We start from the raw sequence: 24881 nt of genomic DNA, 5'->3' as shown, positions 1-24881 counted from the left end.
TGTCCTAAACGTGCTGCTCTCTCCTTCCTGGTAGAAGCCCACCTTTACACCTCAGCTATTCATCTTCAGAGGTCGCCTGGGGCGAGTGTGTGACCCTAGAGCTCAATACGGGGGACACTGTGACAAATCCACAAGGAGGGTCCGGCTCAAAGTAAACACGCAGAAGAGAAGTTGGAGATGAAGTAGAGCAGGACCAGCCATCTTAACTTAAGGTGAGGTCACTTGACCACACGGGCCTGTGATGGGTGACTTGCCTGTGCCACTACCTCTTGTCCTCCATTGGTGGCCCCAGCCTGATCATCATGCTGCTAAAAAGCAAAGTTTCCAGTCAGACCCCTTGGGACAGTGCCCACTTTTATCAGTCCTAGGTATATGAGCTGTGCCCATGCAGGAGGAAGTCCCCCTGATGCCACCCCAGAGCTCTTCATTGTGACCTGGCTGTCTGCTGCCACCCAGTGGTCAGCACCAGCAGTCCCAGTGGCCCTGCTTCCTCCCTCATTCGCAGTCAAACCTCAGGGGGTGTTTGCTTTGATCCTGAGGCGCGGGTGGCATATCTGAGGGCCATGAAGGTCACCATTGCTGTTTTTGTTTTGTTTTTTGCGTATTTTGCTCTGCCCAATCTAACACGTTCAAAAGGAGGCCAATCTGCTCCTGTCATTGCTGAACATCTGTAAGAATTCAGCTCATATTTTCCTCCACGTTGCCTCCAGAATTCCAGTGAAATGAAAAGTGAAAAGAACTTTCCACTGATTGCTGAGGGCTTCGTAACCACAGTTGGTTTTCACCGTCCCTTTCAAGCAAACTTTGACTGGATGCCACTGGATGCGTTTGGGCTGGCAGACCAGCCTGTCTCCTCTCTCTTGCCATTTTGGACAGGACTGCGAAGCAAGAAAAACAAAAAGACAGGAGCTGGGTGCAGGGAAGACGCGGTGGCGTGCGCCAAGATTTCCAGGCTCCAACTTCTCATTAAAAGAAGGTTTTATTAGAATCACAGAATTAGGATTTCATGTGAATTACTCAGATGGGACAAATAGGCGCGTGGCTCAGCTCCCTCTCGATATCCTCGAGTCTACTTATGAAATGCTTCAATGAAGCCCACTTGACTGGCGGCCTGTCCAGGGTTGGTTCTCCCCCCTCATCCCTTTGACCCCTGGTAGAACTTAAAGGACTTCAGGTGACTCCTTTTGTGTCCTGTGATTTCATTTACAGAAGAGAAAAGCCGACAGCTGCAGGGCACAGACTGGTCAATCAAAGTCACCCACCCGCCTCCAGACCTCCTCCATCACCTGGCCTGGCAAATCCAGCTGAGGGTCATGATGGGCCTCAGCAGATCTGGGCAGCATTGGGCACAAGTGAGAAAGAAACCATCCCTGGACGAGTCCCGAGGCCATCGCAAGGTGCCAGTTCATTGTCACTTACCTGCCTGTCCCCCACAGGCCAAGGACACAAGTACAGCCCAAATATAAGATAGTAACAGAAATAAGAAACACTCACGCTGTGGTCAGTGCTGTCGAGTTGTGACCTGGGCAGAAAAGAGCATCCTTCCATCCAAGTGTAGAGAGGTGACCATGCGGAGTGGCTGAGGTCTTTAATTATCCTGGACAGGAATCGGGTTATAGGATACCCAGGAGGCAAATACACTGGTAGAAACCTCAGTTGACTTTTGAGGAATCAGTGTAATCCAGGGCACTGGGGGGACAATGATCACCATCCCTGAGGTCCACCCTGCTGTTAGTTAGTATGAACAAGTGTCTATGGGTTTGCCTGGCCTCAGACTTTGGTCTACTAGGGAAACTTCTGCCACGCTGGGTCTCCCTGGCCCCTTTCCGACTCTGGAAGACTTAGATGGGTAACCTGTGGAAGTTATGAGTGGAAAGTGTCAGGAGCTTCTTTACCAGATCCAGATGTGGACCACAGTTTGGCATTCCACTAAGCTCCTGGATTTAGGGTTCAACTTTTCATTGTGCAGCTGCATCCTAGATTTTCTTACCAGTAGACCTCAACGGGTGCATACCAGTAGAAACATTTAATCCACCATCACCATGAACATCGGCCCTGCAGGGCTGGGTGCTGAGCCCTCTGCTCTTCTCCCTTTTCACCTGTGACTGCAGGGCCAAGTCCAGCTCCTTTACCATCCTCAAGTCAGCTGATGATGTCGCCACCATCTTCGGTCTGATCAGTGAGGATGACGAGACGACCTACTGAGAGAAGATCAGACTTCTAGCAGAGGACAATAAACTAAATGTCAGCAAAGCTAAGCAGCTGATCATGGATGACAGAACACACCCCTATTTAAACTGGAGGAGGTGACGTGGAGCGGTCAGCAGCTCAAAGTTCCTTCGGGTCACCCTCACTGATGACCTTAAATGGTCGTGTCACACTGCAGCTGTGGTGAAGAAGGCCCACCAAGGTCTCTACTTCCTCAGGAGTCTCCTACAACCTCTAGCAGCTTCCACAGGTAGGCCATTGTGTGCCCCCAGGCAGGACGCATCGCACGTCGTGGTATCAGCTCAGGACTGCAGAGCTCTGCTGCAGATTACGGGCACACAGCTTCCTGTGCTCCACGCCACTCGCTATCTCAGAAGAGTGAATATTATCGGGTGGGACTCCAGCCACCTGAGGTCCAGTTGGATGTGGACATCTGGTTCATGAAGAGTTTTTACCCAACTACGATAAGACTCATGGGTAACCAGCAATTGTGTTTTGAGCATCACACTGTGTCACCTTCACTTGTCACTCGCACTGCATCACTTAATGGCCTTTGTGTTTGTTGGTGTTTTATGGTCACCATCTACATGGGCGTTCACAAGTAAGCATTTCATCGATAAATCCGCGAATCCTAATGTCTTTGCCATGTGATACACTTTTCTGTCAATGACAGAATGTAGTGCCGTAAAGCAGGCAGGGCGCTGACAAATAAACTCGTCAGAGAGCACGGGCACCTGAACTGACGTGAGTGGGTAAGGAACAGCAAACTGCTGGAATGTCAACGTGAGCCGCTGTTACAAGCGTATCAGGACGGGGCCATCCAAGGAACAGATGGGATCACTTGTGGCCGAAAGGTAACTGACTGCTGCGTGCCGCAGAAAAGAGCCAGTCGGGACACGCAGCTGGTGCCATCTTGTCAATTGACTTCAATCGAGGGTCCCCTGCCACTGAACTCTGAAGGCCACATTCTGCCATCCACCTTCCCACTCTTTAGCGTCACTGAGTCACTGTCGTCTGAATCCTCCTGAGGTGTGCCACAGTATGTGCCCCCTTCCCTACTGCCACTCAAGTGACGAGCCCCACTCATCCTGTCCCAACCTCAAAGATTGCTGCCTCTGTAATTGGCCTCTGAAGCGCCATCTGCTGGCTGTCACTGTACTTTTTCACCAAGCCAGTACTGGGCACCAAGTGACATGTTCTTAACATATAATTTTTGGGACACCCCCTCCCCACCACCACCACACACACACACACACAAAAAGAATTTTGATTTTCAGGCTTTCTGGGAGTCCAAAGGGTTTTCTAGAAGATCCCAGGCTCCCTCATCATTCATTGCTTTGTAGCAGTGCTACACAAAGGACTCCAAATCCCAGCAGCCCTACTGATCACAACGCCACCAGGCTGCCCAGAACTTGTGTGCTCTTTTTTCTTTTTAAATTCGCTCATTGAAATAAGCAATGGAGGGCCAATAAAACACAGCAATACGTTTTATTATGTGGTGTCGACTCTCAGCTCTATGTACACAGGAGGACTGCCATGCTTGTCGGACGACAAAGATCTTTTCTTTTTCCACTTTGTAGTACTTAATTACAGCTTCAAGCGTTTTTACAATAAGGATGTTCTTGGCAAAAATAAAAAGAAAAACTGAAATTGCGCTGAGAAGAGAATACTTAGTAGGTATGCATGGGATTCGTCTGGTAAGGTGGGCTTCCCCAACATAAAGGCCATGCATGAGACAGTCCTTCTCCTTCAAAGAGAGATTCGGGCTCTACAAACACATATGTACAAGTCCGCTTCGAAACGGGACGTGACCCTCGGCTCTGCGCTGAAGGTGGTCCGCCGTTGTTGTAGTCACAGCCGTGGGTGAGAGTCCTCAATGCACTTGTGGCGCCGTTACTTGACGGCTCTGGTCGACCGTGGAGTTGCTTCCTGGAAAGGTCGCGTTGTTAACAAAAGGAACAAGCTTCGTGGACTGGGCTTCCACGTGGAGCTGCCACCGGTACTGACAAAGCGGCAGGGGCGCAGCGTGGCAAGGAGCAGGAGCAGCTAGCAGCGTCCATTAATGGCTAAAGTCTCGTCTCTACTGACCGGTCCGCTCTGTCGCCAGAACCGCGCTGTGCTCTTTCCGGGCTCTCTCCAGGAGCTTCCTCTTCTTCTTTTTCTTGTCTTTTGGTTTTGGTCTTCTGGGTTCTGATTAAGAAAGAAAAAAAAGAAAAAGAAATGAGATGCACGTTAAAGGAGGAATCGGCATTTTTAATGTACAAGTTAGATATTCAAAATTGGAATTAACGAGACGCGTCCCAGACGTCGAAATTCGAAACGATTCACCGCTACAAGGAGCCGCCTGAGGGAGAAGTGTGGCGTCTCCAAAACATGGTGCGGAATGGCCAAGAGTTGCCTTCATACCGTGGTGTTTGTGACGTCACCGTACTGACTGGCAGCAGACAGCGAATGGAGGAGAGACCGGGAGAAAAGTCAGAAAGACAACCGACGAGCAGCAAAACACCAACCGGGAATCAAAAAGGAGGACGCATGGAGGCAGCAACCAAAAGAAACATGAAGGTCTCACGCCAGACCTGAGCAAAGGCTCGGGTGACCGTCATGGAGAAGTACAGTGCATCATGGGGAGGACTTACTGGGAAATTTGTGACATGAAAACCCGACACGGGAGGTGGCAGGGAGCGAGAGGGAGAGTACTGATGGGTGCCCAGCCTGCTGAGTGAGTGAGACAAGGGGATCACCAGTGACAATGGAACCAATCTTTAATGGTGTCTTAATGGACGCATTTCTCAATATGTGACAGCACAGTGACACTTTTTGCTTTAATCAACAGGCACTTTTAGACTTTTTTGCACCCAAAACTTGTTTTCATCTTCTCACTAGTTACGAACAACTGGATGTCCCAACAGAGGTTGGTGCCCATTGGCTGTGGGCACAGGGCATCGCATGACATTGTCTGAGATGTTCATTCCATTATGTGACAGAGGTGGCCACCTGGGGTGATGTTCCGAGAGAGGCACCATTCATGAATCTAAAGTGCCACGCACTCTGGAATGCTGCTGACACCAAGGGCACCATTTCTGTAACTCGAGAGGGTGATGCTCAGGCCACCATTTATGAAACTCAAGTGGCACAAGCACTGGACCGCCCCATCCATGCTATGGACATCAAGGGGCACTGTTTGTGTAACTCAAGGGGTGCGTGAAGGGGGATTCCTCTGAACGGGCATTATGGACATTGAGGGGCGGACCCCCCTAGAAGTCTAACAAGAATGTTAAATGCGCTCGATGGACACAGAGGCACGTCGTTTATGACACTTGTGCTCCTGACACCGCTTTGGCCCCCATATGGGCTTTGTGGGACGACAGGAAGAATTTGCAACATCAATCACGATACTTTGAAAAGGAAATCAAATGTTGTATTGAAAATCTCAGAGAGACGTCATGTTGGACACCCAAAACTTAAAGATCACCGATGAAGAACTCAAACTCAAAAGTGTAATTGATGACAGCACCCATCCCAGAAATGAAAGACACTCCTGAGATAAAACTAAGACCCCCTTTATGTGTATGCATTTCATGAACTGTGGGCTTGTTACCGCGCTCTGAAAGGCACTATACACCAATACCCTGCGTAATGCATGCACGTCTGAGGAGTGCCACCCAGGCTCTTCCCAGGTATGCAGCACCACCCCAGGCCGCTAACAGCCTTGTCATGTTCTTCCTCAGTGATGCCAGTTGACTTCTGGTCCTGGAGGACCGTCCAGAAGGAGATGATCTCGAGAGAGAAGCTTCTAACGAGATGGGCTTTACCGCCAGAAACCTGATGATCACAGGCCACGTGGCTCCCTGCCATTTGTTTTCTTGTAGTTTGCACGCCATTGTGTGTTGTGTTTGTTTTAAAGAAGTGTTACTAATCAGGGAGGGCCGTGTCGGCTTATCGACCCCCCTTCCTTTGACCACCACACCTGAATTAAATTACTAAGAACAACTTGCTAAATCACTGCATCGTTCATTTTTCTAGGCCCACCGCCTTTCTTCTGAGAGCATTGGATGGGATGCCAGCCCAGGGCAGGGCCCTCTCACTTGTGCCAGGCAATTTAAAGCCCTGCATAGAGCGTGGAGGTCCACACCGACAGTGCCACGGCTGCTAAGACGGGATGAGGGCCCAAGACCTCCTTGGCCCTCCTTATTTTCACGAGGGGCGCAGTGACGCTCTGTTAGGCCGTGACGGCCCCTTTTAGCCTTTGAGGTCCGCTCCCTGACCTTCGTTCAGCAGATTGCTTTTCGTATCTACCTTACACATCTGGCCTGCGCTCAGAAATCAGACAACGGCCAATTTGGTGTTCACCGACGCGTTTCATTGCTGCAGTGCACAGGTTTAACGTATTTCAGGTTTGTTTTGCTTTCCGGCGAATGCGTTGGGAGCGCTCAAGTCTCTCGTCTCCGGTGAATTTAACAGACTGCCCGAGGCCGAAGATGAAGATCAGATGGTCACCAACAAGTGCAACAGGAACACTTTTGATTCCGTCTACTTGGTTCCATATGATTTCTAATGCGGCGTATCGTGGGCCCGGGCAAATCGAAGTGCATCAAACGAGAACGCTTCACAGCGAGCCATGCGAAACATATGGAGCTCGAGGAGCGTCGCTATTTAATTGGATATGCTGAGGCGCTTTATCAGTGAGAATTTCATTGATGCGATTTCATATTTCCAGAATGTGCGCTCGCACAACATGTGCCTGATTATTTCCAAAGAATCAGTTCAGCAAACAATGAGAAACAGACGGCCATAAATCAGAGGCCCAGTGCGAAGCTCGTAAATGAGCGCTTTATTCATCTCTGAAGCAGATCCTCCGCTCACATTTCCAATAAATGAAGAGCTTTGAGAATACGATGAAAACACAAGGCACGAGGAAGGTAAACCCAGCGGGGTGCTGATGAGCACGGGTTACACACACAAACAAAATGGAGGGACGGTGACAGAACAGAGGGTGACAAATGGACCAATCAGGACGCAGCATGTCCGACGGGGGAACCAATCAGCACTTACGGAGCTTCCTCTTAAGAGTGGCAGGGCAGGTTTGCTTGCAAGAAAGTAGAAACGAAAAGAAAAGAAGAAAAATGAAATCAGCTCTCCACCCGAAGAGAATGGCGTTCAGGACAACAACCAGCACCTCTTCACTGAATGCAACACACAGGAGCGCAGACCACCGGGAATAGAGACCCTCTTGAAGGGCTAAGGGCGTTTTGGAATGCCGCAGTCAACGCCTTCCATCCGCGAGACGGCCGAGTCACCGCCAAGCCAGGAATGACCGACTTCTTCACGGTGGTGGGACGCCGTTGGCTTTGTGCCGTCGTGATAGCAGCCGTTCATCACTGACGGACACAAGAGAGCGCAGACGCCATGCATGGGTGACACGGCTGCTGTATTCACGCCATCTCGGTACAGCGGACCCCAAAAGAATCGAGACCCCTTCTGCACACTTCATTGTGTGCTAACTGGAGAAGTCTCTGCTTGACATCCCATAATGCCAACGTGACCACGTGTTATAAGAAGTTTAGCAAATTGATTAAAAATCAAAAACTCTCCTCCTAAGACTGAACAGCTGCAGTACCAGTGGGTCAGCAGGGAGAACAGGACCCCCATCAAGAGACCCCCGTCAGCCCCAGGGACAAACCCGCAGTGGACATCTGAGCTTCTAAGGGGCTGCGCTGATATTTCACATTTACATCGAGGGTTACGCTTTTATGCAAAGCAACTCACCAAAGAGGTCAACATCGCCTGGGGGCACAAGTGTGACACAACAAGGGGACAAAGTCAGTCCCCACATGTACTTCTGTTAAAATTACCCAAGTGAAACTTTATCTTCACTCCTAGTCCAACTAAACGACGACACCCCCTACTGAAAGTGGGGGTCCAAACCTCGGAAAACATCAAATCCTATTAATGGCTTCCGCTCCAACAAAACGGTGACTTAAGGAAGCCGACAAGCGAGAGGAGACCACTCAGTGCCCTTGTCGCTCGTTTGCTCAGATGATAGCTAAACTGTCCACGTATCTCTTCCAGGTTCTTCTTGACTGTTGTCAGGGTCTCCACTTCAAACCAGATGTCCAAGACCATGCATTTGGAAATCCTACAGGAGGGTAAAGGTGTCATACGTGGAACATTCACAACAGTTCCATTTGAGAAGCTCAGTAAGACTCGGAGCAAAATAAAATCACCAGTGACGCACTTCACCCCTCAGCAGACCCACAAACGTTAAGAGATGGCGGCCCAGGAGACTGCAAAGTCAGCTTGTAGCTCTGAGCTGCGCGTCAGAGTCGGAGTCCGAGTGACTTGTATGAGTTAAGAGTCCCCACCGCGCCAGGAGAGGTCACTTCAGGTGTGCGTGAGGACTTCGTGGTCAGCCTAGCTATGTGACGTCTGACAATCAGTCAGCGAAAGACCCCCTGAGGCGGGAGACATGACACGGGGGATAAACGTGATTGGCTGTCTAGAACGCATTCCCACCCCCGAAAATGCAAATATTCTCCCCTAAATAAAGAGTGGAGTGTGTGTGTGTGTGTGTGTGTGTCTTCATTCCAATTGGTCAGCAGTAAAAGCTGGAGGGGCTAACCGTCTGCCTGGCCCCCTTCTGAAGCCCCCTTTTGTGTCAGAGGTGGACTTCAGTGATGGGTATCGTGAGGTACGCCGTTTAGTCGAAAAATGGATAACATCTGTCAGATTTTGGTACGGGCTGGAGGCGCCATGTAGTGGGACATTTTTCAGAAGAGTTTGGTGGAGGTTGAAGGTGTCATGATATACCACCTATAGCCCAATGCTGGCAAGCGAGGCGTGGGACACGGTGGGGTATGGCGTACAGTGGAATGGGGAGAAGTGGATGCCATTTTTCAGGAGACTGGAGGCACCAGAGGGCATGTAGTCAGATGGTGGACAGGGGACATCATGGGGTGTGGTGTACAGCGAGATGGTGGTAGGCTGATGCCATTTTTACGGGAGGTCAAAGGATGGATGCTATTTTGGCAAAGCTAGGAAGGCGTAAAGAGTTTAATTAGAGGATGAATGTCATGGTGGTGGAGGTAGAGAAGAAGAATGGAGTTTGGTCAGAAGGAAGTAGGATGTCCTGAAGTTGGCACCGTGTGATTCCCAAAGTTGTGATTCTGCTCCTCAGATCCCAAGATCTTAAGACTTCTCCTCGTTGTGTTCAATTCCTGCCCATCTTTGTCTTATTTTCTGTTTCAGCCCCTGATCCTCCTCGCTGCCCTCACGTCATCGTTTATCCCTTTCATCTGGCGGAAGTCATTTACGCCATTAATAAGGAAAGTGTTTTTGGGTGAGAGCAGCAATAGTGGATCTTTGTGTGATGACTGACATGTGGCTGGTAGGTAGAAACTTGGGGGCCGACATGCGTTCCCCTGGTTAGCCAGGCCTCATGCAGGCCCGATGTGATATCAGTGAAGTTGTGAAGACCTCGAAAACTACAGGTCCCTCTGAAGAGTCCACAATGAGCCACCACCATGCATTTCCTAACTGGGACTCGTCTTGTCCACAGCGCTCGGCTCCTCCGCACCACGAACGCACTTGTCAGTCAATCCATCAGTGAGGTCACCGTGGTGACGCCGCGCCAGCTCGCCGAGCTACTGCACACATCCGAAACAGGAGAGGAACACACTCGGTCAAATCACAAACACGTGCGCGGTGGGACTCGGCACACATGTCCTGCATTAGGAGAGCAAAGGGGGAAATGCTGCCTTGCAATTGAATGAAAACTCGCGTCTGCTCAAAACAACAGGACCCCGAGTGTCCAAAATAAGTAGCCAACTCATTAGGAGCCAACTCATTAGTCATCTTTGGGAAGAACAAATCAAAGATAGAAATCGCTCCCAAACGCTACGTTTGGCTTAATTATTTAAGACCTTCACTTCTCAGCATGTTAGGGGCTCAGCTCTAATGGCTCCGGCTGGTGGCCTGTTCGTTTGAGCAGCGGTGGGATCCGCAGGAATTGCACACCCTCAGCAGCACTCCATAAATTCTCTTCAGTTAACGAACGAGTCGTCAAGTGGAACTCCGCCGAGCAAGCGAACGCCTCTGTCCGTTGGCACTCACATTCCACCTCCGGTGTGCCACACAGGCTTGCGGCATCGCTGATGACAAACGCTTCATCATTCGGGCACTGGGGCCTCTTGGCAGAGGTGGTGGGCTGTAAATCACAAGGACGCCGGTTCAGTTCTCATCACTTCACCACAGAAAGGCACTATATAAACGTCCCGTACCATGAATCAAACACAGATAGGCTGACGATGGTTCACCGCACATCTGCCGCAGGTCACGTCACACACAATCCACTCATCGCCGTCTCATTCGCTTCACTTCCACACCCAAAGACTCATTTGGAAGCCCCTCAGGTCTCATGGCTACCTGATTGGGGATTTAAAAGCTGATATCATATTTTTAAATGAGTGATATCTAATTTCAAAAGATGGATATCAAATTTCCAGGTGTTAATATCACATTTTTTAAAGCGGATACCAAATGCCTAACTCTTGATCTCATATTTAAAACCGACGATATCAGCGTAGTGGATTAAATGTTAAAACGGCCTTCCATGCAATGGCCACTAGAGGGCAGTGAGCACCAAGCTAACCCACGGCAGGCGCGTTCAGATGAGTCGACCAGAACGCGCGCAGCTCCGCCAGCCCTCCGTGCTCCGTGCACCTGTCGCCTCTGCTGCTGGGGACAAATTGGGGGGGATTGGGGGGGGGGGGGGGGGGGGCTTTAGGCGACCCTGGATGGAAGGCAGAGCTTTAGTGCATTATTCTGCCTTTTAACAAGTATTTCATTTAAGAGCATTAAAAAAGAAATAAAAGGAATTGCTGGTGCTTGGGACATCGTGAGGATCTGACTGGATCACTGGCCCGATACTGGAAGTGACCTTCAGGGATGCTGTTCTTCTACACTGCCCCCTCGCTAATGGCCGCTGAAGCCACGTTTTTATCTTAATGAAAATAAACAGCACGGGTACAAACATGAACATTTCTGGGTGAAGAAGACGGAATCACAACTGACTGACGCCATGCAGATCATTTAAACAATGAAGACCCCGTTAAGTGAACAGTCAGCTTGGGCAGGCGAGATGAGCCGATGACAAGACTGAATCCTTCCGGTCCAAAAATGGATGGAAATGCGTCCAGAGGAAAACAAAGGGGTGACGATGAAGGGTCTTCTGGAAAGGCAACATGGCGAAGAAAAAGCTGTGGTGTTGCTGTTTGTCATCTTTATGTTATGAGGAATGTTAATGGGGAGGTCGGATAAACGGATCGACAGAAGGGAAAGACACTATATAACAGATAGATAGATAGATAGATAGATAGATAGATAGATAGATAGATAGATAGATAGATAGATAGATAGATAGATAGATAGATAGATAGATAGATAGATAGATAGATAGCGTAGTTGGCAGGATTAGATATGTAGATAGATAGACAACTATGAAAGGCACTATATGATAGATAGATAGATAGATAGATAGATAGATAGATAGATAGATAGATAGATAGATAGATAGATAGATAGATAGATAGATAGATAGATAGATAGATAGATAGATGAAAGTCGCTATATATTGTAAAGATATCACGAGTGTCCCATGCTGTCCATTGCTAATTCCTGCCTGGCACCCGATGCTGCCAGGACAGGCTCCATGTCCCCGTGACCGTGACTTTAAGTAGGTGTGTAAAATGCTCACAGTTCTGCTCCCAGGGTGACAGTGACCCCCAGTGGCAAATCAAACAAATCACAGGACTCAATGGTTCACCTGAATGGGAAGATCACAAGAACTGAATCCATGAATTGGCTGGCAGCGTCCATCACCTGGCACAGCTGGAAAGCCTGCTGAGGATTCTGGGAATTAACAAGCCACTTGTGTCTGCCACACCTGTGAGGGGGCTCCTGGCATGGCAGCTCTCTCTGCCAGTTACATCTCGTGGAAGCACAACGTCTTACTGTGCAGTGCCAGTCCGGATCATTGGTCATGGCTGCTACCCTCTGAACCCACCAAGAACGGTTTGTTTCACTTGTAAGTAAATCAATGAAATTGAAGTTCAGCTGTGGAATTGCAGTAAGTTGAGACCACCGTAGCCTGAGCCCACCTGTGTTACACCTGATTATGCGGTTACTTTGCTGACATTTTAACTGACAAGTAAAACTCTTTGCTGATACCAACGCAGTCCTTAGAGGTGCCCTGATGATGACGAGGTGTGTTATAATGGACACGTGAAGCCCTTGTGTTTACTGGTCAAACACACCAGCACTTAGGTGGCACCTGAGATAAGTAATACCACCCGAGGGGAGAGGGGGCGCCATCACAAACAACCTTGCCTTTTGCACCTGCAGTACAGAGGGATGTGGGCCGAAGGACCCCTGACATCATCTCCACGTTGCCCACCGAAGCCCCGGCCCCTCCCAGGAGTCCACTAGAAAGATCTGAAGGCTCCTCGAGGCCGGCGTTCACTAAGGACCTGCGACTGACGTTGACGGTGACTTTTATTTATTTGCTGTTATTTCACAGCAGCTTGTGTTCTTTTTTTTATCTTTTTTCAAAACTACCAACATTAATGGGGGTCACCAAGGTGGTCACCCCAACTGTGGGCATTGTAGTGGTGGGAAAAAAGGTAATGATTACCCGGGGTGGTCGTAGCTTGTTTTCGAGAGGAAGGGGCCACAGAGACTTCTTAGGTTTCACCTTCCCTTCTCTCTTCTATTGTTCCAGTTTCTTTACCTTCAGCCCATTATGAGGCACAGCTGATCCACTCCAGGGTCCCGCTGGCATCAGGTTCAAGGTAGGACTGCGCCCCCAGCATGTGACAAATCAGAGCCACAGGAGCCGCGCCATGGACACCGGGACCATTAGAGTCACATGGGGTGTACCTGCTTGGTGACAAACGTGAGGACAACTTGCAGACTCAGACCTAAAACGAAGCCTGTCAGACCCCCATTAGATACCAGCTCGACGTTATTATGAAGGACTGGCCATTCAAATCAATTTGCTTCAGACTGCTGCCCGCCGTAGACAGCAGCGGCCCCCTCCTGAGATGCTCGATTGCATACAGAAAGTCATATCAGATGCTGAACACTTGTAATACTAGTGAGGCCAATCAAAAATTCATGAAGATGATCGGAGAACCCCTTGTTGATGGTGGCAGTCAGCGTGCTGGCAGGCAGCATCAGAAACGAGAATTAATAACGTTACGGCTCTGGAATCTATGGCTTTGTGAGGAGGGGCTTTCATGGACCCACCTTACGCTTTAATGACCATCAGTCCAACTATCTGTCCATTTACTGAGTTTTATGATCAGAGGGAACCAACAGCCTGAGGAAAGACCCCATGGAAGGAAGGGGAGAGCAGCGGCCGAGGACAGGAGCGGCCTCCAGTGCATGTGAAGGAGTGAGGCGGAGATGCTCCCCAGTGTCACCAGTCAATGTCTCCCAGGTGACATCATCACAAACCACACAATATGAAGGTCTGTCGACATACTGGGCAACCACCAGTGACAAGATCTCCACCCCAGAATCAAATACTCAACACCAAGAGCAGAAACGCAAATGAATCAAAGGTCACATCAGTGAGCAAAGCGCTGAATTGTATTGTGTGGACGTAACGACGGCTGCTGCAGGACGGTGAGGTCCTTCACTTTACGTCACACCTTCTGTGGTGTCTACAGGATCCCTAGAAGTCCACCAAGACCCTCCCTGCTCCTCCATTGCACGATCTCCTCACTGACCGCCGGCTTTACTTTCGCCTTTTCTTGTACCCCCTTCCTCATTTAGGGCGTGATGTCCTAATTACAACCTGTGGAGAGTCTATGGGAAAACTGGAACCAATGGTGCGCTCAGGCGATCAGCCCCAGTCTCCCCATTAAACACACAAACCCAAGGAGCCTGAGCTATAAACTCCAACGCCATGGACCACCACGCTGGGTGACCAACAGCAAACCAGCTCCATTATCAGCCCCTTCTAGCTATGTGCCCTACTGTGTCACCATTAGGGTGCAGTGCCCACTTAGCGGAGCCCCCGCCAGTCAGCCCAGCATTCCACCTGCAGAATGACAAACCCTGAGCTTTAAGAAAGGCCCCCTTATTGCCAGCCAGACTCCACTTCCGAGCTCAGCTTTCCTTTCTGCTCTGCTTTTAACACTTAAACTTTGCACTTTGGTGACTGCTGCCCACGGGCGCATTAATGCCATTGGCAATCGAATGCCCCGCCGCTTAGTTTTCATTTGGATTAAATAACGGCCGTCTACTACACGGTCGGGTCACATGGATGAGCTCCAGCATCCACAGTTAAGAAAACTCTGACCTTGCGATTTGAAACGGGACACCGAGGCTATAAGGAGAGAAATAAAAAAAAGAGGCGAGTGTGTGTGTGTGTGTGTGTGTGTGTGTGTGTGTGTGTGCGCGAGGAACCATCGGAAAATCTAATCCGCATCACCGCGTCTGGATGACACCGGCCAATAAAACGCTTTTTACAAACCTCAAATCACTTTAAAAAGTTGAAACGATCCACTTAAACGATCCTCTCAGAACGCCATGGACTCCTGTCACCGTGCCACGCGCTGTTTCGGGGCAATTCCAAAGATTTCCTTCAACTAATGGCCCGTCGCACTTTTAGCACCGAGACGTGCTTTCTCCTTGCTTCTCGTTTTCTGTCCTTTTTATTTTTGAAAGCCCAAGTGAATGGCAGTTTGAGCCCGCGTTTGACCCGCTCTGACCAGACATTCCAGACACCATCTCATCCCAGCCCCTCGCTTTATCCCTGCACGTTCACAAACGGTGCCCTTGCATTACCCCACTCTTCACGACCCACTTCACAAGGCTCCATAATCCCTCAAATAGCAAAACACTTGGCAGAGCCCAGGTGCCACCTCATCACACGGCTCATCTGTCCTCCTCTAATGGTCTACACGTGATGTCCTGCATGGCGTCGTTGTGCCCATTGTTGGGCGCGCTGACAACTCTGACTTACCAGAGCCAGAGGGGACTCGATGGCGGTGTTCACTTTTATTTTGAAAATGTAAAGAAATAAGACGAGTTTTCGGCTGGTGCTCTAATTATGACCCACAGTGCAGGATTGTGGTGGTCCAACACACACACACCGGGCATCTGAGCTTTCCTCCACTATCCATAAAAAGTATTTACTGGGTACACGAAAAACTAGCCAGTCCCCTAGGACCGTACCCATCCAAATGAACAGGTGCCATGGCGTTGTACTGCCAAGGGATGGAAGGCTGGCAGGAGACCCAAGAGGTCAAAACTATCAAAGCTCAATCGCCAAAACGGGAAGAGTTCAAAAAACCGAAGTCAAAAGAACGTGGCGAGGAGCCGAATACCAAAGTACTCGATCATCAGACGCACACGCAACGCAAAGAACAGACACTCGGGACTGGTCACGATATTCACTACACATGGATGGCATCTCTGAGGGCACATCCTGAACCAAAGCTATGACCTGGTGGCACAAAAACATAACGTTGAATAAAAGTAACGGTAAAGTGACATAAAGCAGTAAAGCCACCACTAATGTAGACTCTCCGGGTATCCACAAGAAAAAATGGAAGAAAGAATTCTAAAAGTCAGCAGCGTGGCAGCAGGTGAGACCAGGGTGTCGCCCACAGCTACACTCCAGGCCTCGCTTTGTTTTCAGTTTTTGTTTCATCTCCTGGGCCACTCTGCTAAGCTGTGACAAGTGACAGAGCAGACACGGTGACGATTGGTGGGATGCAAGATACAATATAAGAATTCTCTGCATTTATATAGCGTTGTTGTCGCTACTCAAAGCGCTCAGCAATTGCAGGTCAAGGGCCTTCCTTGCTCAAGGGCCCAACAGAGCAGAGTCCCTACTGGCATTTTACGGGATTCGAACCGGCAACCTTCTGATTGGCAGTGCAGATCTCAAGCCTCAGAGCCACCACTCCACCTAATATGAAGGCCCAGCTCTTGAGGTGAGTCTTGTGCTGATACTTCAGGCCCTCAGTGATGTGGGGAAATGCAACATACGTCAAATAACAGCCAACAAAACAAGTAGACTTGGGAAAACCGTTGGGGCAGCAGCGTCCTCTTCACTGGGGCACCGAGATGGGCAAACCTGACTTTGGAGATCCTGCCAGCGGTGCACCTTTCGGACGCTCACAGGTCACATGCATCTTAAACTCTCCGTGTGTCGTCATTCTTAATTCTTCGTTTGGTCCTTTAGGAATGATCTGCACTCGCTCTTTATTACTGTCGTGACCGACGATAATCCATCGCTGGGCAAGTGCAAGTGATGGCATTGGCGTAAGAATAAAGCCTTCATAACAGGGCAGCGAGGACGTCTCGATGTGAATTTCTGACCACTGGGTTGTGGCGCGCGTGTGCTGAGCGACTTACTGATTTGCTTGTCGCCCGTCCGACTTTGGCTTCGTCTCCTGGTCGGGTCCTTCGGGATGTGCGTTTTACAGTAAACAGGTCACTTTGCTAGACGTTGACGAGTGATGGAATGGCGTCGTGTGCTCCATTGACGTCACCACCGCCGCTTTACCTTATCGGTTGCCTTTGTGAAAACTTCTCGAGGGAAACAGGAAAAGGCAATGCTACGATGTCAGCCATTTTAGATTTGTTGGTTGGTTTGTTTGTTTCGGACTTTGCCACAATTCTAAACTGTGGATTTTTATGCATTTCTAGGTTTGGCAGGTGAAGACTTCATTTCGGCTTTTGACATTTCCCTTTGAGTTCTTTCCCTTATGTTTTAAAATGTTTCACGCCTTCCAGCCATTTTAGGGATGGCCACTCCAGTGTGTCGAGTGTCATTGCAGGTGATAAACGATAAGCGAGACGCCGCCTGGCACCGCACGCGCACTAAAGTGGGAGATCAAACAAAACCAAGCAACGGCGTTTGGCTCCTTTATACTCCCGCCACATTTTGGTCATCTTTTTGAATTTTTCCTAATAAAAGTCTAAATATTACGTTTGGACCCAAAGCATTATGGTTTATAAGCCTTTGCCCCATTTTGGGCCTGTGCAAGCCATTGAAGTTAGGGGCGAGGCCACCTGGAGTGAAGCCTACTCTGGTGGGCTTCTGCTGTTTCTGGAGGGCTGCCTCCCCTTTTTGTGAAATTGTTGAGTGGCGGCAATCCCAACGAAGTGAGGTGACGAGGCTGCCAGCGTGCCAAGTGGCCTTATCGGAGCGAGAGCCGTTCCTCGACTCGCTGCCACCTTCATTTAGTAGATCTGAGCGGCGCAGCATGTTTGGGTTTTTCTTTCTCCGTCTTATCCTCTCCTCTCTACAGAGTTCTGTTCTCTCCCCAGGAATACAAGCAACTACTGGCGCCAGCAAGATTGGATTTCAGTGTCAGAAATTGGATTACAATCCATTAAGGACCTCTCACATAAATTTATAATGTTGTGGAGGCAACATTTGCAGCCAGGCGGTTTTTTTTTCTCTTCTTTCTTTCGCTTGGCATTTCTACTTGTGGGAGCTTTTTTAAGATCTCCAAATAGTTCCCACCGGAGTTTGAGAAGTAGTGCTAAAAAACGCAAAGGGAAAGAGAAAAACTAGCAGAATGGTGGCACGACGGGGCAGAAGTCAAACTGGGGGTGACGTTTTATAGGCCGGAGGTCTCAGAAGAGCAGAGGAGAGCGGCCATTCAGTGGCACAGAGGGATAGAGGAAGGCATGACATTCAAAAACCGTCAAGAAGCATTGAATGAAAGGCAAAAAGCGACGCCAACCTCAGCGTTGGTCATGGAATCTGAGTGAGGGGCCCGCCAAAGCAGAAGGACAACTGAAATCAAATCAAATGGAGGAAAACACAGCAGGACACCCCCAGAAGAGCAGCGCACGCCTGCCTTTACCAAGCACAACTGGCACTGCTTCTCTGGGCTGCCAGCTCTTTGAATTCGTCCTTTGACGTTACTTCAGGGGTCACCTTTGAATTCCACAAACCCTTCTTGGTTGGTGCCTCCTTTTATAAAACCACAACACCATCTAAGAGCCATCCAGTGCTGCCAGGTACCACCTGGACTCACAAAAGACCCCATTAGGCACGCCCTGTGGCAGTGCCAGTCGAAAGCATATGAAGCCCTAGGCAGTGTCCAGCTTGTGTGCCCCTCGGTGTCCATAACATGAATTAGGCTTTGAGAAAAGGGTCACCTTTGGTGTCCATAGCACTATGGGGGGACAAATTCTATAGGGTGGACTGCCTGAGTTTCACAGACGCCACCCTGCTGAGTGAGGAACGTGTGCCAACCTCAGCTACCAAAATGGTGGGCACCTCGATGTCCATGGCACACATTCAGTGCTATTAGACGTTTTGGAAAGGGTGGCTCCCCCTCAGCGTCTGGGTCACAAGACCCCAAAACTACGCCCCTTAGAGTCCAAACTTCAGTGTTCTGTTAAGCAATTCAGCAGGAAAGATTTAAATCGAGGACCAGAAGAAGAGACGTAAGTCAGGAGACAAGCCAAGTTGTCAAACCAGTAACCAAAAATGCTCACTAGAGGGGGATATACTGCCAAACCCCAGCCAGATTAAAGAGCAAAGACAGAATCTTAATAAGAATTAAAAGGGCTTCGTATTCACACAGCGGAGCGCCGGAGAGCACACACAAAATCAGGGGCTGACCTGAAGAAGAAGGTGACCCACGTGAACTTGTCCTAAAACAAAATGCTGACACGCAGAGCTTCTTCTTCTTTTTTCGGCTGCTCCCGTCTGGGGTCGCCACAGCAGATCATCTTTTTCCATCTCTTCCTGTCCTAGTCACCTTGCTCTGTCACCCCCATCACCGTCATGTCCTCTCTCAGCACATCCATAAACCTCCTCTTAGGCCTTCCTCTTCTCCTCTTACCTGGCAGCTCTACCCTTAGCACCCTTCTCCCAATATGCTCAACATCTCTCCTCTGCACATGTCCAAACCAACGCAATCTCACCTCTCTGACTTTGTCTCCCAACCTGAGCTGACCCTCTAATGTCCTCATTTCTAATCCTATCCATCCTCGTCACACCCAATGCACATCTTCACATCTTTAACTCTGCCACCTCCAGCTCTGTCTCCTGTGCCACTGTCTCCAGCCCATATAACACAGCTGGTCTCACCACCATCCTGTAGACCTTCCCTGTCACTCTTACTGATACCTGTCTGTCACAAATCACTCCTGACACTCCAAAGGTCCTCAGAAGATAACGAAAAGCAGAAGACGAAGCAAAAACACCAAAGTCTCCAAAACTCAAATGAACCGCCAGGAATTGTGGGAGACCCCCGGATTTAGGGCAGTTCCTGGTGGTGACTGGCAGGTGGCCCCACCCACAAAACACAGGGAAGGAAGCCCAGACATAAACAGTCGTAGACACAACTGGAAACAACAAATAAGGCAAATAATCAAGAAAAGTAACATCAGCATAAATAAAGCAATCAAAAAGAGACCTGAAACAGGAATCTGAACCCCACAACAAAAGGAGAGCAAAAGAAAAGCCACAATGTGCCGTCGTCTCAGTGCCTGCTCACCGCTGTTCTGCGCCGCACCCAGTGGTCACTCATGCAGTAGTACGAGTTTGTGACAATCTCAGTTTCAAGTCTCTTTCGATATTTCCGGCTTCATTCAAACTTTCACAACGCCATTTTGTTTTTACGATGGACACCGCCATTTTGGACTATTTGTTTTGCCCATCCCAGAATTCCCTGGAAGGCGTACGTTTGTCCCTGGTGATTCTGGGGTATCCAACTTTGACGGATGACCCTAAGACTTTGATTTTGATTTTCTGGTTAGCTGACCCTGACATTTTGATGGTGGATCTCCTTGATTCCCGGTTTCGATGTTCACATCTTCCGGTCGTTTTGATGTTTTCTATTTTTTGCCTCTTGCGAGTCAGCATAGCCAGGATACGATAATAAAGACACTCACGTCACGCTCTTTCATTTCCTGTCTGAGTCCTGCATGACCCAGAAATGTACGACATTGACTTTTTACACCGTCATGGCAGAGATGTCATGAGTGTTGTCACCCACGTGCGAGTACGAGTCAACTAAAGGGCCTAAATAACGGCGATTCCACGTCTGACCAGGGGGCGGCGGAGCGCACTAACTATCTTTCTCGATCCTTTGCAGATCATTCTCAGGAAATCCCGCAGGGTTTGTTGATGTCACTTTCAGTCCCGGGCTCTGATGATGTCACTTCCACTTCTGGCACCGATGACATCACTTGACACACTCCACCCCCCCCCCCACCCTCTGATAATGTCACTTCTGGTCCCCAGCTCTGATAATGTCACTTCCACTTCCAGCCCCTGATGATGTCACTTCGTAGACTGGCCTTTAAAGCGTCCATCTTGATTCAGCACCGACAGTCCTGTTTAAGACTCAGTCACATTACACGGGTGGCTGCACCAAACCTTTATGATGTCTGTTTGTCGTTTTTGTGACAGTTTTCAAAAAGACGCCAATCATTTTTAACAGAAAAACGAATGTCAGAGCTGCAATCAGCGACCCACAGACTGTAATAACTAATGGCTTCTGGGGACTGAGAACAAATCTAAAAACACAAAGCATTCGGATCGAGCATGCCACAGGGCTGTAGAGCTGTGTTGGCGAGCGTTGGTATACATTGCGGCACACGCACCGTGAGGACGCACAGATTACCCAGAGAGTGACGAGGCCGCTGACTTTCTTGCTGGAGACACTTTATGCTGGATTATGAACTAATAAGGTAGCTCAATCACATTTCTCCTTTTAAAACACGGTTTTATTTTCTTATTATTGCGTTCTATTAAAATCTCCCTGGATGTGGTTTGGCCAATTCACGTTTCTCGTGTTTACCCAACAACAGTAAAGAAACCAAGGACTGGCATCGTGATGCCTACTGTAGGCCCTTTTGACTTCAATGACTCCATGTCGGCAGCGTTCAGGCATCGTTGGCAAGCCTGGTGTTTGCTTTTGAATTGCCTTTGCTATGCCAGTTTGGCCCGTCACGATGCCAGCATATACCCCCTTACTAATTTGAGCAGCATGAAATGTGCACTGTTGTATAAACAACGGCATTCTACAAAGCATCGCCGGCCGCTGTTTGGATGCCAGCGCTAACAGAAAACAGATGATGGCAGCTCACTGCTCCTATAGTTCTGAATCCTGAAGTCGTATTAAAGAGGGGACGATGCCACGAAAGACTCGACTGACGTTTGGTGCGTCTTGGGATTCACACCTAAATCTGGGTTCACGTTGCTTCACGTCGAGAGGAAATCGAGGCTCCTCCTGGTACATCGAGCATTTATACTGGGATATGTAGTTAGTAACTGGAGCTGTCTGAGCTCCCCTTAACGTACATTCAGTTGTCACCGATTTCTGATGTGTTCTTGTCACAGTTTCCGCCGTGCACATAGCGTACCCAGGATCCACTTTCTGCTCTTACGTAATTATATTGTTACGCATCTCAAACATTTCAGTTCCGTGCTGAGAAGGATAAGCCATTAAGTGATCCAGTGGTGAGTTTGGCTTTTTATCAATGGTGTTGGCAGTGGTCACGGGTTCAAGCCCCAGGCTGGCTGCTGCCCATGACTGGTTTCCACATTCTCTCCACTTGCTCTTCTCTGAAGATTCCAGTTTTCTCCCAAATATTTCTCCAGCTCATTGGTGACCCTGAAGTGGCCCAGTGTGGGTGGGAATGGCTGTGCACAAGTGGGTCCAATGAAGGTGCCAGTGCTGCCAAACACCTTCTAAAGAAACAAGCGGCTTCTCAAAACTGGTGGATGGACTCCAGGGTTGTAGCCAGGAATGAATTTCAGGTCCATGAATCATAATTTCTTCTATGACGGATGCGTTGGAACTGTCATAAAATATATCTCAGGGTGGGTTCAAAACCAAAAAAAAACACCCACTGGTTGGACTCGTTTAGTTCAGTTCCATTATTGTGTGCCAACTGCAGAGAATACGAGTGACGAGTCCATATGGATGAACTCATGTCCATCAACCTTTCCCTCTGCCATCTTCCTGTTTTCAGCAGAAGACTGGGAGGCAAAGAGAGAGCCCACCATATTAGCGTCAGCTGCAAACGCTCAGACTGGTGCCAGACTGGTGCCAACACTCCCTCGCGTACAGCCAGAAACTTGCCATGTGCATCTATGGATTGTGGGAGGACAACCAGTTAGCCTCAGGGAGGACATGCAAACGCCACACAGACAGCCGTCTTACACAATGAAGACGTTGCCCCCTTCTAAGTTGTCACACAACTTTTAGGCTCTGTTAGGGTAAGCACTGCCGTGCCAGGACGAGAGAGGGCGCTGTCACTAACAGTATCTTCTACTTTGCCCACAGTTCTGAGGAGGCAGCCAGAGAGGCGGGCTGACCACACCTCCAAGGCCCAGAGCAAGACTCACCCCTTCTGGTCTGGAGCCATAAAAGCCGAGCCCTCCCGTAGGACGTGTAAAACAGACCATCATGGAGGACGGAGTAACCGAGGGACACCACAGAAAGAAATGAAAGTGGTGGGCCGCCGCTGGCCTTCTTTTTCGTTGTGCGGCCACACACTTTTTTTCATTCTACATTACGCAGGGTGGCCTGGTTGGTGCCCCATAACTCTGTTTGAACCCCTTCTGGTTTGTGCCGCTGGTTGTTTTGAGATGGGACAATTCTTTTCAGAAAGGCTTACTTTTCTGAAAGACGTGAAAATACCTTTATTACTCAAATTATGGAAAATGTGTAACTCTCAAATATGTGGGCAGTACACCTGATCATTTGGAACCATCCAATGTCACTCCAGTCACCCAGGTACACGTCAGTAAGACCCCGTGTTGTTCTGCAACGCTGTGTTTGCTGCCAGCTGAACAGACTGCGTCATCTGGCTTGGCATTCTGGTTCCTGCAGAATTTCTTCAAAACTCACAAGGAGACTCAAAAAAATGAGCTGCGTGTCTGCTCGTCTCCAAAACCTCCAGAAAAAAACACACTTCAATGTCACCAACGGGCTCAATGAGTGGTGACCCCCACACACTTCTCTGAAATCTGCCAACCAAAGGGGCTCCCGGGATCCCAATCTCAGGATAGTCTCCCCAAATGAGAGTTGTGGGGATTGGCACAGTGGGGGTCACTGTCACTCACACATTTGGGGACATTTCAGCAGCACCCTTATCGTTACTTGCACCTGACAGCTCAGTCTCCTCACCTGATGAGGCAGAATCAGAGGCGTCCGCAATTCTCAAAGCTTCCTCTGAGGAGTATTTGATCTGACAAGAGTGGAGAATGAATGCCCGAAGTGCATGGGACTCACTGGAGATCTCAGTGTTTGCTCTCATCTACTGAATGAAACGGAACCATTCAGTCGTGGTGACCTCCTCGATGTTCAGCCTTCTGTCCTTTATGGTGACACCCACCTTGTATGTGTTAAGGACAATCTCTCTGTGCGCCTGTCCCTTTATTTGTTGTATTAAGTAGCAGCCCGACCAGGTTATGGAATGTTACCCTCGGATTGTCTATTTAGGAGGTTTCCATCTTTGGGATGTGTGAAGAAACTCAGCTACCTTTATTATATATGGTGCCATGCGCAGTACAGAGCCTCACAGGGGGGTCACAAAATGGTAAACGGAAATGGGAAGTAGAAAGCGCAAACGTGCATACAGTACAGCAGCGTGTGCAGAAGCTGTCTCGATGTGCCTCAGTCCCCCGCCGACTGCGTGCCATGCGCTTTCCTTCATGTTGCCAAGTGTTAGAGTAATGTGCTCTTCACACATGTGAGCCCCTCGCTGGTCGATTGCAGTGGCCATAGGCAAATGAAAGGTTCAAAAGCGGTCTACTTGAAGGTCCCCTCCAAGTGACATCATGGCAGGATGAAGGTGGGACAGACCGTCTACCCAGGTGTCGAGCCTTTGCCCCCAAATCGCCTGCCAGACGCCATCAGTGCTGAGCGGTCTGCGTGTTGGGAGCACTCCGTCGGCCTTTCCTCCTCCTTGTTCACGTGATGGCGCTCAGGCCAGGCGCTGATTATCAGATTGCTCCTATCGAGTCATAATGGCATCGCCACTAATTGAATTAGCGTAACATCAAAGCTTGAAACAAATCTGTTGGCCCAGATGCTTGATGAAAACCTTCTTGAAATGTCACTAATCAGCCGTTCAAATCGCGGCTCCAAATGGTGTGTAATTTTCTTCGGAAGTGTACTCGAGGCCACCCCCACCTAACGTGATCCACATGTCGAGCGCTAATGGAGGTCATCTTAAACACAAAAATCACAGTACGCCTGCCCACCACGGTCACCGTGGTGTGCTTGTGTGTCATTGTCATGTCACTGTCACGCTCTTGACCTGCACTCCTCTCAGCGTTAAAACCAGAGTTCCAGATTCAGCTACCACTTTGTGACAACATGTAGAGGTGGTCACCAGAATGGCAGGCCACAAGGGTGACGTAAATGGAGCCGGAGGGGCTTCTGATCACTCATGACCACCAAACATGGAAAACTGAACTGAGCCACAAAGACCAAACGGCCATGAAAGTGACGCAGAGACTGTCCAGAGTCGGGGACCACAAGAAATTCAAGGGGCCGCCAGCATCATGGGAGCAGAATCACAAAATGGCGGTGCCCAGGAAAAACAAAATGGCAGCATGATAAACACCACAACATAACTTTAGTGAAAGCTGACATTACTCTAGAGATCAAATT

The 24881-nt window shown here is 49.3% G+C and overlaps 1 protein-coding gene across 1 annotated transcript in view; it reads right to left on the bottom strand.

The window, feature by feature from the left end:
* Positions 1-3679: 3679 nt before the first annotated feature.
* The window catches only part of rspo2 (R-spondin 2), a 105712-nt gene continuing 84510 nt past the window's right edge, over positions 3680-24881 (bottom strand). Inside the window, exon 5 of the mRNA XM_028790928.2 lies at positions 3680-4398. Coding sequence (XP_028646761.1) covers positions 4289-4398 — 110 coding nt within the window. The 3' untranslated portion in view covers positions 3680-4288. The remainder of the gene's footprint in view (positions 4399-24881) is intronic.

Source organism: Erpetoichthys calabaricus, chromosome 13, assembly GCF_900747795.2.
Source record: "Erpetoichthys calabaricus chromosome 13, fErpCal1.3, whole genome shotgun sequence".
Classification (NCBI taxonomy): Eukaryota; Metazoa; Chordata; class Cladistia; order Polypteriformes; family Polypteridae; genus Erpetoichthys; species Erpetoichthys calabaricus.
The sequence above is the reverse complement of the archived record's forward strand: the minus strand, read 5'-3'. Positions and strand labels throughout refer to the sequence as shown.